The 15710-nt window shown below is 34.6% G+C and overlaps 1 protein-coding gene across 2 annotated transcripts in view; it reads right to left on the reverse strand.

Moving 5' to 3' along the window:
- Positions 1 to 246: 246 nt before the first annotated feature.
- The window catches only part of TDRD3 (tudor domain containing 3), a 119582-nt gene continuing 104118 nt past the window's right edge, over positions 247 to 15710 (reverse strand). For both annotated transcript variants that reach the window (XM_054817631.1, XM_054817639.1), the window contains 2 exons: positions 5984 to 6120; positions 247 to 493 (listed from right to left, as the gene is read on the reverse strand). In XM_054817631.1, coding sequence (XP_054673606.1) covers positions 6001 to 6120 — 120 coding nt within the window. In that variant the 3' untranslated portion in view covers positions 247 to 493; positions 5984 to 6000. The remainder of the gene's footprint in view (positions 494 to 5983; positions 6121 to 15710) is intronic.

A 15710-nucleotide genomic window follows, 5' to 3' on the forward strand; every position in this document is an offset into this window, starting at 1 on the left:
CAAAACCTATTCAGAATTTCACTGTACAATAATTAGCTGAAAATTTTTAACGTTTCACTAATGCTAGCCTAAAATCTAAATTAAAGCCCCAATCCTGTCTGCTTTTGAGAAAATATAAGTTTCACTTTTACTTTACTAGAAACAATATTAGAACCAAAATAAATTCAAAATTAGTAAAAATCATGATACATTAGTAGTATGTTAACTAACAATGGAGGCTCAGTAAAAAGAATACAAGGCAAAGAATAGAATAGTGCACTGTGGTTTTATTGATGGCAGCAATGACAATTTGCCTCTTTCATATGTAAAAAGTATTCAGCTTCATATAACTAAGAACTTTAAAAAAGTCTTTTGTGGTGTCAGGTCCAAATTCCTTCTGCTCACACGAGCTTTCTTTGTTCCATCCTGTTGCTTGGAAAAAGCCAGAATTTCTTCTAGAAGTCTTCAGCAAGTTGGAGCTGCCAGTGAATATACCCCCACCCCAAGAAGGTTTCTAAATGAAAAAAATAAAATACAATACGATAAGCATAAAAACTCTGCTCGTTGTGCAACATACACTTTACTGTTATTTCATTTTATTCCCCCAAGAGTAAGTATCTGCTTTTCAGTACTTACAAAGATTTAAGTCTTTAAGAGAGTAAGTCAGAAGGTTGCACTTCAATGCAATAAATATGATTGGTATAATACAAGGAAAGAACACTTTCTGGAAATGACTTCTCACAAAAATGCAGTTTCTCCATTGCTAAGGACTTCAATACAGACTTTCTAGCAAGTTTGACAAGGTGTAGATTAATTCTGTCATAGAGCAAAGGAAGAGCCAAGACACAGATAATGACCAATCACTCATAGGTTCACACTCTTAGGCTCTTTCAAGCTCCTCCAAAAGATATAATCCTTCAAAACACTCATTTCTGATTACTTGTTCCCCTTCTTTTTCATACTATCATGACATTCTATACAGGAAGTGTAAGCTCAGGATGTATTTTTATTATTGTTAGATTCTAATTCTTATATCTTGATTCTCTAGGAGGATTATTTTATGTTACAGACTTGTTAAAGCTAGTATTTGACTCATACCATAAACAACCAAGAGCGGGTTCAAGGGCTCTGAATACAGCACTCTGATAAAATTCTGAGTTAGTGTTCTCCACCTCACATCGCTGGATATTAATAAATGATCATTTCTAGATCAACTGTAACCACAGTGAGGTGCTGACTACCCTATACTTCTGTTACTCCACCTTAACATGACTAGTCTATCCCTCTGTCTTCATAATAAACACCAAATCAAGACTTCTGGCGAGTCTGCAGCAATTGTTCTTAATATCCGAAGCATAGAACAGTGTGGCACGAATCTCTCCAGAAGGGTAGAATCATAGAATGGTTTAGGTTGGAAGGTACCTTTGAGAGTCATCTAGTCCAAACCCCCTGCAATGAGCAGGGACATCTTCAACTAGATCAGGTTGCTCAGAGCCCCGTCCAAATTGATCTTGAATGTTTCCAGGGACGGGGCATCTACCACCTCTCTGTGCAACCTGTGCCAGTGTTTCACCACCCTCATCCTAAAACATTTCTTATGTCTAATCTGAATCTACCCTCTTTTAAATTAAAACCATTACCCTTTGTCCTATCGTTACAGGCCCTACTAAAAAGTCTGTCCCCATCTTACTTAGACACCCCCTTTAAGTATTAAAACGCTACAATAAGGTCTCCCCAAGAGACTTATCTTCTTCAGGTTGAACAACCCCACGGATCCAAATTCCACTTTTAAAAAACAACTCAGGATTTTAAAAAGTTTAAAAAAGAAAAACAACTTTAAAAACTTAAGCCTCCTCACACTTAAGACCCCATTACACTGTAGGTATAGATCATGAACTGATATTTGTCAATACTAATTCCAGATTCGCAATGGAAACTTCAACACCTAAATGAGTATGCTGAAAACTAATCCAGGAAGCAGTATAGCTTCATTTCTGCATTGTTGTTCTGCGAAGTCCTCCCGGTCAAGTGATGCAACATGATAAGGGTAGGTCTAAAAGCTTTTGAGGTGAGATGTCTACTGTATGGACCTAATGTTTCATGTTTGATACACTCCTACCATATTCCATACAAATATGGCTAGCAAACTTTACTTCTAGGATTAAGTTGCCTTTGGAATAAAGGCACCTTGGCATTTTAAATGTTAAATACAACAATATTAAAATTCTATAGAATTTACCAATTTATAATATAAAATAATCATCAACCAGGGCTCTGACATTCAATATTCCTGAACTTTTATGTCAAGACATTAAAGCTACATAGTTGTACAAGTCTGTGTGAGTTGAAAACAATTTAGAAAAGGACTATGTTTGACTTTCTGCCTACATTTAGAATCAGAAAACTGGTAACATCTACCATTTATTTTTAGAAAGGCTTAACAGATTTTCATTACTGGTTTCTCTCTAATTCCACTGTCTTCAACCAGTACCTCATTAGGTCAAGTGTAAAGCATTTCAAAATGCAACTTAACTGTAAGACATATGGTAGAATGAGATGTACTATGGGGAGCTATAAGCCATACCTTGATATATATGTCCACCACAGTACCACAATAAACACCACCTCACATCACTTTACCTGTCAAACAAGGCAAACAAAGGCATCTACACTGGACTCTACGTAAGCTTCGGAAAGCAAATCTAGCAGGCGAAAGCTGGCCTGCACCACAGAGAAAACGCTTCTGGATACAGCAGTACGATATTTTTATCCTCAAAAAGATTGGCAATAGAGTGATCTGAAACTGATGAAGATTTTCCACTTTTTGACACTATTCAGAGATGACCGCAAATGCTACACACTTGAAGAGGAGGGAAACAGGATGTTTTCCAAATATTCACTAGAACACAATGGTAGAGGAAAAAAATCCGTATTACAAATTCTAGACAAAAGAAAGTTCCTGTTAAACAGTCCTAACTATGCCTAAGTAGCATCACCCAACCTCTATACAGAAGGCATCTCTTGCCTCTCTATTTTCTTTTTCTACCTTAGTGATCCTAGTGTTGAAGAATCTAAGACAAATTTCATATCTTGACAACTTCTTATGGTGTTAACATCCAATAGCTGTTACATTATTTTGTACTGAAATGTAGTTAAGCTTAATATTGGAAATTTTCCAAATACAAACCTAAATCTGATAAAGCAGCTTATTAAGATAGCTAGATTTAGCAAATCATTTTATATTAAAAATACACAAATATTCTAATTGACTACATTTTAGCCATTTAGAGATAGTTTCCACTTGATTAAATTTCAAGTCAATTCAGTTAGGGCAGCCAAAAAAGATGGCATTGCATGTTTTGATCTAGAAGGAATGAATCTTCCTATCAACCAGTAAGTTGTATTTTCTCATAATGAATTGCTCTTTACAGTGATGACTATTTATAACTGTATGTATAACTCCTACATTATTTGCTATTTGTATGTAGAAAATAAAGTGCGTAAGATTTCAACAGAGTTAGACTTACAAAAGTAGCCAAAATTTACCATGTTTAAGTTGCCACTGACTGTACATTGCACTAGGTTAATAAGTCCAGTTTGGGATGACAAATTGGCATTACCTAACTTGAGCAGATACTGAAGTAAACAATCCTAGGCCAAAAGAGGACACAGGAAATACCTCATTTCATCAACTTAGGAAGAGAGTTTTAAAGTACAATGAAGGAAAAGAAGGATGTATCTGGAAATTTTGTCAATAAAAGATGTACTTTTTAAAGCAAAGTAAGTAGTTGTTGAAAAATTATATTCAGCTTCATGACACATTTTTCCAAGACATATCTTGATTTTTCTTTTCCTGGATGAGAAGAGTCCATTGCTACTTGTTGACAAATGCTTTTAGGTTTATTTAACTGACACTATTTACCACCTGAATCTAATCCCTTTATTTAGAGATATCTGACAGAAAACAATAGTGTTTGAACTGAGGCAGGGGAAGGGCTGTAACTGTTTATTTTTTATGACAGGTAGGTTTTGATACTGAATCTGCTGTCCATTTAACTTAGGATCCTGCTAGAATCTTCAAAGGTATATGAAAACCTGCAAGGAATAACCACCTGTGCCTTAAAAAGGTTGTTCCTTACTTGCCGACAATTCATTCGCTCTTCTTGAGACACAGGAGTTACTATCATGCTCTCTGAATGTCTGTTTCCCCTCACTCTCTCAGCAGACTAAAGCCAAACAGTTTTCCAGATTTACGCTGTAAAATTAAGTATCAAAAAAAATATTACCTAAAGACACAAAAAACCTCCCTGGTTTTGACTGCTGCCTACACTGAGCACATTTCATTCAGCTGATCACACCGACACTCCTCTGAGCCAACTGAGCTGGTTTTGAACTCAGCTTGCTGCATATGCCAGAATTATTTCTGCATAAATTTTCTCATGACATGTTTATTGATAGTGATTGATACACTTACTTAAAATAGGAAATCAAATTATATGGGCAAAACCAGAATAATTATCACCTTGGCAAGAGTCAGGAATAAATTTTGCTCTTACATTGCCAGTACTCCCCCAAATGAAAAAGGTATTTTAGCATATGATCACAAAAGTAAAATCATATGTTATTGCATCAAAAGCTGCAGAGATCAGCAGCACCTACTAAGCCAAGTGAAGGTGAAGGACTGGAGCAAGGAAAGGAACAAAAAGAGCTTGGTAAAAATAAACTGGCTAGTAGGGAAAATAAAAAAAATCAGATTCAAGACAAAGACACATTGTAGATGTACACCAAATAGCATGCGGCTTTAAAAAGCTTTCTTTATTCAGGACAGGCTTTTAATCAACATTTGAAAATTAAGAATTTGCAAGATCCACAAGTAAAATGGAAGTAGTACAGCATACTTGATTTGTTTAGTAGAAGAATTATAATTGTTTTATCTGGCTGGCCTTTTTAGATTTCTGAATGTATGTATCAGGTGTGTTTTCTGAGGATGATACATAAAACGTTAATTTCTGCTAATTGATAAAGTATGGGTGCAAGCATATCCTCAAGACTCTGGTAAATATTCTTAGGCCTTGTACCTCCCCATTCAACGATGGTCTCATAGATTTTTAGATTTTAGTGTTGCAAATTCTCCTTCGCATGCTAAGCAAAACAATAGAAAAAATATTTATTCATATAAATGGCTCATAAAAAGTAGAATACGGGATCTTGGACAGAGACAAACAGTACTGAGTTCAGCAGGGACTGCAGCCACTTGCTTCAGAGAAGTTGGTCCAATGTATGTGAATGAGGAAAACTTGCTGCTGCTCTCAGGTGAAAAACTATCAAGTAAAAGCTCTCTCAGATGACATGAATCCTTACATAAAGCAAAGTTAAAAAGCTACTTGGCAAAATGTTTTTATTGTCTTCTGTCTTCCTACAGGTATATTACATCTCTTCCTACAGCCACAAAAATCCAGAGAAACAGATATCCAACTTCCATCATAAATATACCAATATCCCTAAAAAAATTTAGAAGTAACATGCCAAACATATATTCCATGTAGGTGATCGCAACAAGTGGTTTCTAAATTAAAAAGACACAACCATAAAACTTTCACTTAAATCATAAGACACTGCTTTAATATCAATAGTTCTCTGTAGGTGTAGCAATCACTGCCCTGTGCTTGCTCCTTATAAACATATTACCACTATTAAACAAAGGAGGTCATAAACGTGCTGTTGCTTAATCCTTTTTTTTTTTTAATAAGAAACAAGGTTTTTCTAGGAATTTTAAGTTGTTTATTTGCTTGTAAAATGGTGATTACAATAATCTATTTGTTCAAAATATTCACCGTCTGCAATCCAATACTGAGGGCTCTTACACAACCAATTACTGGTGAAGTTTTAGAAAGTTCTCTCACAAACTTCACAAAGACTGAAGAACACTGAAGAACAGAACAATCCAGATCTACTTTTCTTGAAATCTACACCCATAAATAAAATGTCAACATCATATATTTACCTTTTATTTCTTATTAATCAGTTTCTAGCTCTTGGGGGTTGATAAAATTGTTGAGTAGGTCGTGTGGACCGTCTTGGCTGACCATCACCTCCTCTGCGGAATTCTAGAGTTTGCTCATATGTTTCTTCCTCCTCCTCCTGCAGGTAAATAGCATTGTTTTAAATGGAAGAGTAGGTAAATGCATTATATATGAGTAGGTATATGCATACATACGCAACACATATACACACATACATGTATGAATGAATTCATGCACACACAGCAACTGGCGTTTATGTGTTGATGGCCACTTAATAAAGTGAGATAATGGGAGTGGGTTTTTCAAACCTGGGAAAGCTAACAAAAACAAGATGGAGAATCTCAAAACTCAATCCCTAGGGCAGCAGCAGAAGTTATTACATATTTGTGGGGAAAAAAGTATATATATTAAGGCAAAATTATTTTCCAAGAGTCATATAGAAAACAAACTGAAGAAGTAAGATAACCTCAATAACCTGTCAGAGCAAGAGAAATATCAGCTTTTGGGAGTTGAGAAGTGTTTGTGGAATGAAAAAGAATTAGGAAATGGAAATGCAAGGAACAGCATCTGGCAATATGCATACTAGTAACACAGATCTGAAACAGTAGATAAAAATCTGTGATGAAGTAATAATGAAAAAAGCCTACAAGTATAGTGGACAGCAATTTAGATATGAATTTGCTATGCGCAGCAATAATAAATATAACCTCTGAATAATGAGAGGAGAGGTAATTACATATTTGCAATATTGCATTCACTCCTAGACATCTCAATACCAGAAAGATATTGACAAATAATACGGAATTCGGAGGGGGGGGGGGAACAAACAAAAACCAAAACCAACAAAAATAATCAAGAGGCTGGAGAATGATTTAGAAAGGAAGATTAAAATAGCTACATATTTACTTTGGTCAAGAAATACTGAAAGGAAAAACATTCATCTGATGGAATATTTGAAGGTGGTACACATTAAAGATAAAGAAGAATTTTAAAAGCATTAGAGTTGATAACAGACAAATAGAAGAAAAAAATATAGGCTGAAAAATATTTAAAAGTTTCTGAACATGAGTATGATTGACAAATGGTGTCTCAGGGAAACAGTTATAATTTTGTTTCTTTAATATCTAACACTACACTGTAGCACACACCAGGTCTAGAGGGAACATGCTGTAAGAAATCCACTTTCGGGAAAAAGTAGTGAGTATGTAACTCTTAATTCCCCTTCATTCACAACATAGGAACATACAGGAACACAGACCAAGAACACTGAATGATTCATTAAAAGTTCGTCAACAATTCCAACACCCAGGAACTGTCTTGCATACAACAAAGAGTAAGCAAGTCACAGCAGTAAAATATTTCACTATAGGAGACAGAGAGGAAAATCTATAGCCTAAGTTTCTTTCTGTTGGGAAAAGTCAGATCTTACTCAAGAAAATGTCTCTTTCTGAATCAGCTTCAATATCAATAAACTGGCATTTTTAAAATAACAGTTACAGACAACCACATTCCTCATGGTAAGCTCTTCTATTTACAGGGCACATCTGTGGTTATAGCTGTATTTCCACAACAACAGATTAAGCCCTACCACAGAGAGTCTGCAATAACTCTAAAAGAAAACAGATTTTCAACACAATTGAATACAGCATAACTGATTTATATGTTGTAGTTTCACTGTAGCCAAAGGCTGAGAACCATGGAATTCTTCCAGAGAACTTACTTTTCTTAGTGTACCTCTTTTAATGCTTGCAGCACTATCGATTCCCTCATATACAGAGGTTCAGAGACACTGACTATCCAAAAGAAAAAAAAAAAAAAAGCAGACATCTAACCAAAAAAATCCACAGTTTGCAATGCTGTTAGCCCTAGTACAAACCCTCAAGTTAGGATATGAAGTAATCTCATATCACTGACAACGAAAGCTGCGCTAGCATCAAAATGTTTAAGATAAGCTATATGCCCAAAGTGGTCTAAATACCTTTAGCTCTTGCAGTATACTGCAAGAAACCTGAATAGCTGAAAATAGTTCCATGTTATTTGCCAAAAGAGTAAAGAAAGACACAACTGCAAGTTTTCTTAAAATTCTTTGCCAAAGCTTCAATCTAACAGAAAGAGCTCACTCTTCAAGAACTGGTGAGCTTTCACATGCTCGATACTTGGATTTCTCCCAAACTGGAAAACTAAATGGCATATATGCATGACTGAAAATTTAGTGATGCCTACTGGTGTTTTCCAGAGACTGTAGTGAATTAGACAAGAATATTTTCTTTGTAACCTTGGCAGTCTTTGCTCAAAAAGAACAGATATTAAACAGTTCAGTGTATCGCATCTCACCTGTAACAGCCAACCTCTTTCTGAGGGTAAGCATATCAGTAAATTTCTAGAGCAGCAAATCTTCGTCAAATCTCAAAGCTAATGTTGTTGATGCATTAAATTCAGTAAAACCAAATTAAAACTAGTATGTGTCTTACACATTTCTATTTTCGCATAATTGTATTTACACACAGAATGAAAAGCTTCAGATGCATGCATTTCAATTCAAGTATTTTTATTACAATAGGCAAGAATGAAATGTGAAATCACATTCATTTTGAGGCTCTGAATGAAATGAAAGCGAGCAATGCAGCAAATGATAACAAGAATGAATGAACATCAAAACACCTTTCAACTGGTCCCTCATTCTTCTCTGTGCACAGTGGCTCCCCACAGTTACTGATCGTCTTGTTGAAGTCTGCCATCTTCACGTCAGATGACACATTGTCATTTGTTTCTTGGGTCTTACCTATTCACATTTAATCCTAATTGGACCTAACATTCTCGAAAATAACAATTTGCCAAGCCATACCTTTATTAAACATTGTTTCTTGTTTTGCAAGTAATTGCAATTATTTTTTTCCACCGTTTCTTGATCACTGACCTGCAATCCACCACTGCTGATCTTTCACCCTTTTTCTATTGCCATTTTATTTTATTTCCATCTTAAGTTTTTTTTTCTGGGTTCATTTTTAGCTCAATTTAAAATCTCTCCAAACTATGCTCAAAACTGCCATCCCATTCCACCTTCTGGAACAGCATCCACCCTTTGTAGGCAAAACTTAATATCTCTAATGTTCACTTCCTTGTTTTTTCTGTTCTTCAGCAGAAGTTTTTAGCTTCAGCTGTCTACATTTGTTCCATTGTAACTCTGCAGTCAATTAGGTCACATATCTTGCCGCCAACTCTATTTTCCAGTCTTTCTTGCTGCTTGCTTTCAATTTACCAGTTGCTTGTGACTCATTCTAAACCATTCCATTTCCTACTTCCTTATCTAGGATCTAGATTACATTTTATAAAGCGAAGGCAGCCACAAATCTCTGTCAGAGCATTTTCATTCTCCTCCTATTACCAGTGGAGGTTTCATATTACTATACTACTCCAAAAACTTATATATTTTATTATCTCCATCTTATTATTCATTATTTATCTAATATTCCAGGATCCAGGATTGAGTTTTATAGTACTTGCACAATCCCTACCTAGGGCTATGTACCCCAAGATTAAATGATACTACTCAGCACAACTGAAAAGATGGCAAAAAAATGGACAGATGCATAGGAAAAAGCAAGGAAAGGTTTACAATGCAAAAAATGAAACGCACAGAGAAATTATTGCAGCAACAGGTTTGAATGACATGAGAGACTGTGGAGAATGTCAGCATTCTTTAGGTATTTAAAACAAGGTGGTGAACAGGGAAGCATAAACCACTGGGAATTTCAGCTTCTATTCAAACTGTTGCCATCAAAATCTGCTGTTAGTTTTGATATTTTTGTTCCATCCCATAAGACAGACAAGATTGAAACAAGTGTAAAATGGGAATATATGCACACTCAGTGTTTTTATTTTGGACCCATATATTCTGAAGAGCTTGTACCACCACCATACTATACCAGCTGAGCTCAGTGAATTGGCAAGTAACTTCAGGCCAGCCAGTGACTACCAGCATGCTTTTACATAAAAAATTCAATGGATTTCATAGCTGCAGAATAAAGAATAAAGAATCCAGCATTTAAACTACTTTAACAACCAATTTACTCTTAAAATTAACAATATTAGAGCAGAGTAAATTTGTATTTCATTAAAAGCTTTCTCACTGAATTTCAATTGCAAGACTTCTTTCAGTGCATTCAAAAGAACTGTTCAGAAACCAGGGGAGGTTTAGATTGCATATTAGGAAAAAATTCTTCACTGAAAGGGTTGTCAGTCACTGGAACAGGCTGCCCAGGGAAGTGGTTGAGTCACCATCCCTGGAGGTATTTAAAAGATGTGTAGATGTGGTGCTTAGGGATATGGTTTAGTGGCATGTGTTAGGTTAACAGTTGGACTTGATGGTCTTAAAGGTCTTTTCCAACCAAAATGATTCTATGAAAGGTTTTTTGTTTTTTTTTTTTAAATAGAGTCCTTGAAATGTATACTTACTGTATAACTTCTGAAAACAATGAATAGGTGGATGACAGTAAAGAGCCGGACAGATGTTATGAATTACACAAAAGGTTTGCCGAATCCTCTGCTCACATATATTTAAGATGCAGGTCCAAGTCACAGCTGAGCAGCTCCAACAGTTCACCACCTACTAAGTAGTTACCTCTATCCCTGCTTATGAACCGAAAATTCTGCTCTATTCACTGAGCCCCTCTGGTATAGCTTGTATCAATCAAAAAAATACTGTAAGATTTTCCAGATGTATTTAAAAAATAAAACAAAACAAAAAACCAACATAACCAAACAGAATACCCAACCATGTTATGGCCATACTGAAAAAATTCACAAGTTTCCTAGAAAAAGTTAAACTTAAATATTTAAATTGCAATATATAACACATCCTCTATTTGTAAAGATGAGAATCATTGGCTAAAGTGTCTACAGTATTCACTTAAACTTTTACATTATCTGAATACTTAAAAGGATTCTTAGAACTCCATAAAACTAAGAATGAAAACAGTATTTTATGAAAAAATAGGTATTGTCATTTAATAAAAGCACAAGTTTTAAGTTACACAATCTTAGACCGGCTTTAGGGCATAATTTCAAAAATTATTATCAAATTAGGTGTGAAAACTCCAAGTAGAAGTTACCACTAATGTAGATTTTTCAAGGATCTTAACCAAGGCTTTGTGACAACAGCGGTTTTTAAAGCGTCTACTACAGAATAATTCAACATATTTGCTCTTGATCGATTTTCTTTGCAAGTTATGCTTGTTACTTAAAATATCAGTTCCTCTCATAGAGTAACCTTTGTGTGCTTGTAGATGCTCACAATTTTTTCCACAGTACACAACACATCTATATTAGACTGGGCCTATGGCCATATGAATTTCTGAACTAAAGTGAGAAGGACAAGTGAGATTCAAGGCAGAACTTAGACCTGCATAGAGCTGACCCCTCACTCCTGTCAGGTAATTAATATACACTCTTAGACCTATTAATGTGCCTTCAAAGGAGTCAGGATAGCGTTATGTGTTTTTAGAAAAATACACTTTCAGTATGCTCACACATATCATGTAAGACATTGCAGTAATGTATCACTGATGACTATATATATTTAAATACATATCGCTGTGTTTAAATAAAAATCTTATTTTTTAAAAAAAGTTATCATGTAGCAAATACATGCTAAAGTTTTTTAAATTAACTTTTTAATATACCATTTAGAATGTTAATGATAAGATCTACAATTATTATTGTTACTTAGCTCTTGCCTGACTATTTTTTAAGTGTATCATCACACTACAATTAAATCTTTCATAAGCAAAATAACTAAGTCAAGGAATCAACTATAAGACACCCTTAAATTTACAACATAATTCTGATACGTAGACTGTAGTGCCAAGGACAGTTGCACCAGAGTAAGTTCTGGCTACTGCTGAAACTGTTTTCCTCTCTCTTCTCCCGCACCTTTTTTATCACTCTGCTTTCCACTTCTCCTTTCTTGCTGAGGTGTACAGTTGCAACCTTTAACTAATCCAGACTCAAAAGGTAGGATGGTCATGATTAAGGAGGAAGAACTGCTTCCTTCCTTCAGAGCTGATAGCTTGTCATCAGCCCAGTCCATGAAATCACACTCCTAGTCACTCTTCATAAATCCTTTTTCCATTAAAATAATCTTATGGAATGTGCAATTAGCCTGCCCTTATTCAGATGTTATGGGTGTGTGAAGCACATTTTGACATAAGAAGCAATTAATTAAGAACAATTAAAAGTATCTCTGAGGAGGATAATGACTTAGGAGCTGAAGTGGAACTTACACCTTCTATCAGTTTGTGTGCGCGCGTTTGTGTGCACACGTCAGAGAGAACTGTCCCAAAGTTACTACTTAAACACAAAGAACTGAAACAAAACCTACACAGGACTTTTTAATTTTTAAGTTAATCCTCAGTATCATCCATGTCCTTCTAATGCATAATCATTTTTATAATATAGTTCATCGGTTCTATGTTTTATGGTTTTACTTCCCTTAGTAAACGTGATCTGATCTGATTTTTTAAACTTAAACAGCAAGACAGTTTTCAAAATTTAAAATGGTTGCAATGGATTGTAAGCAAATTCAGAACTTAAAATAGATTGTCCAGATTTCTAATTAACTTTAAATTATCCTAAAGACCAAACCCATTAACTTCTAATAAAACTGGCTACTTTACATGGCACTTGTGAAAATAAAATGAGAGAAAGGCAAAGACAATTCAAAAATAATCACATATTTCTTCATTCTTGAATCACAAATGAAGGAAAAAAATTCACAAGTCATATGAAAGGCGATATGCATTTTCTAATTCGCAAAACCAGAACAATAACATTCAACCTACATTGTTTCTTTCATTCTTCCCCAGTGTCTTTATCTTTCTCCATACACATATTTCTAGGTATCCAGATAAATTTTACTCAGGTAACAAAAAAGAGCTAAAATAAGCACTTTATCTTCTGTATCGAATGAGAAAATGTGTGCTATTTAGACTGGTTTTAGAAAAGTGTACAGAAAACCTACACAACACTAAGACTACATCTTTATTCAAATAAAGGCAAAACAAAAATCCCAAAATATAAAGAAAAAGTTTACATGTGCTTTTTCAAATTTTTCTCTTTCACATTGAGAGTTGCTTTAGTGTTGACTTCTGGATACAACCATCAAGTTGGTGAACTACAGGATATTTAATCAATAGACTAACCAGGATCTACTGTCGTGTATGGAAGCAGTTGCATTGTTCTGAAATAACAACAAACAAAACAGGAAGAAAATGAAAGGATCACGTGCACTGGAAATGTTTGGCTTTATTTTCTAAATGTATTTGTATTGTCTAAATGGATTTTTAAAAGCAATAGACTTTTATCCCAAATTGGCAAGAATCTGTAAGGTCTGCTCAAAAAGAAAAGATTTTAAAGTAAATTTTATCAAGAACTTTGTATTCAATCTAATTTTAAATTTCTTCTAATACTACATGCCTGAGGAAATTTGACTTTGGCCACTTCCATTAAGGAAGCTCATCTCCATCAGCAGTAGGGACTACACAGGACTTCAAAGATATTTCCTATCAACTGCATTGTACACTGGCATTATTTTCTGTCTGTAAAGGATATGCAGGATAAACAACTGTACAGGATTTATAGAGTATACATGTTCTTCTCCCTCTTCAAAGTCATGACCCCATAAGCATCAAGCTACATATGAGACATTATAAGCATTCGATAATTAGTACAGATGACATACAAGTGTATAACTGAGCACACGCTACAGGTATAGTACTCCATATGTAACTCTGATTTGACGTTTACATCAAAACCATCAATAGCTTTGCTGAAGCTTTTAGCTCTGGCTTCAGTATAGTAAAAGATTATATTTTACTATACAAGACAGTGATGACAGAAATAGCAATGTTACAGAAACTACTGAGAGATTTACTGCAAAATCTTAACATCACTTTAATTGTCCTTAAAGGAATACAATTGACTTGCTGTATGGTATTGTACGATTTACTGAAAACCTCCTGAGACTTTGAACTGCAACTACACAATTATTGTTTGTTGCCGTTCTATATATAGCCAGAATAATTCCTACCCACTTATATGATGTTTTAACCTACTATACTAGTGTCAGCTTTCTCTCTTCTCCTGTTTCTCAAATTGTATGAGATTTTGATGTACTATACAAACCAAACACTATATTCTAACTTCAAGCTCTGTACAAAGCCTTTTATGCAACAGAGAAATTCAGTTAATGGTTTCCCTAATGCGGGAATACTCAAATTCAAACATTACTGATAGTTCATTAAAACAAACTTGCTGTAATGTCATTAAACAAAAAAACAACAACAAAACCCCCTTCACCAACAAAACAACCTTGTTTCCCTTATTTACCTTATTTACACTTAGAAAAAGAAATTGATCTTATGAGGGTATGGCTTTGTCTCCACTGAACACACATGGGCCATAAGTAAGTATGTTCCTAATCACGGTAGGTAAAACTAGGTGGCATGGAGCTACACCATAAAATCTGTTGCTCTGTCTTCAAAAAAAAAAAATTTCAAGATGAACCTTCCCTGAACAGTCTTTTCTTTAGCATCAGAAATAAATTAATGATAATCAATCTTTTCTGCTGACTTTCACTAACCAAACATCCGAAGTCAAATAATTTTATATTTTCTTGGCCAGGTTTTGTAAAGTTCTACAGATCATTCTTCAGGGCCAGTAGTTTATCAACTAAAGCCTTAATACGCATTAATTTAAGATACTAAATTTACAATAAATGATTTAGTAATCCTGAAAAAATGGATATACACTATTAATATTTTTAATTAGATTTATCTCATTTTTCCTCTGCAGAAAATATAAGCTCTGACAAAAGCAGCTAAGCTTTAAACACAGCTAATTTTAAAATGATTCCGTTAAGACAATATACATCTTAAGTTTTGAGCGAAGCAATAACCATTAAATACCAAGTAACAAAAAATTTGTAGATTCTTCAAAAAAATCCAGAAATGGAAAACTGATGGATGGACAAGAAGAATCACATAGTTAAATGTGAGACCGATTAAAGCAGCACAACAGTTAACACGGAATCAGACATTTCTCAGTACTTCATTGCTTTTTTTCAACTCTGAAAACAAAGCACTCATTTGTTTTCTAAACAGACTATATTCCAATTACATTTCCATAAAACTAGGATAATGTAAGTCTAGGGCATGATTATCCCACAGACATTTTGCTAGCTTATCTGTTCCCCTTAAGGGTATCGCACAGGTTATTCATACTTCCAGTTCTTCCCTCTGGCACGTATCAAAATAAACGTGCAACTCCTCTTGTGTAGTTTGTGCATGAAACAAGCATTTCCTCCTGCAAGTTGTCACCATGTTCTTAGTACAGAAAAAAGTCATGAATTTCAAAAGTTCCTTAGAAACACATATTTAAGCCATTCACAGCACATCCCCAAAACAAAATAGAAATACCAACTATTGCTAAAAGCTTCTTCACATTGAGTAGTATCAATATCAAACTACGAATATCTAAAGGTTTATCTTTACTAATTTCTACAAGAAAAGTAGATACATTGAAATGAGATCTGCTACATAAATAACAGGCAACAAGCAGACACTAAGTTTTCTCAATTCAGCAAGAAGAAAGCCACAAACTGCAAGCAGAAATGTTTTCAACAAAACACATAGATTTAACAACATGAAGTCA

Source organism: Grus americana, chromosome 1 (assembly GCF_028858705.1).
Source record: "Grus americana isolate bGruAme1 chromosome 1, bGruAme1.mat, whole genome shotgun sequence".
Taxonomy (NCBI): domain Eukaryota; kingdom Metazoa; phylum Chordata; class Aves; order Gruiformes; family Gruidae; genus Grus; species Grus americana.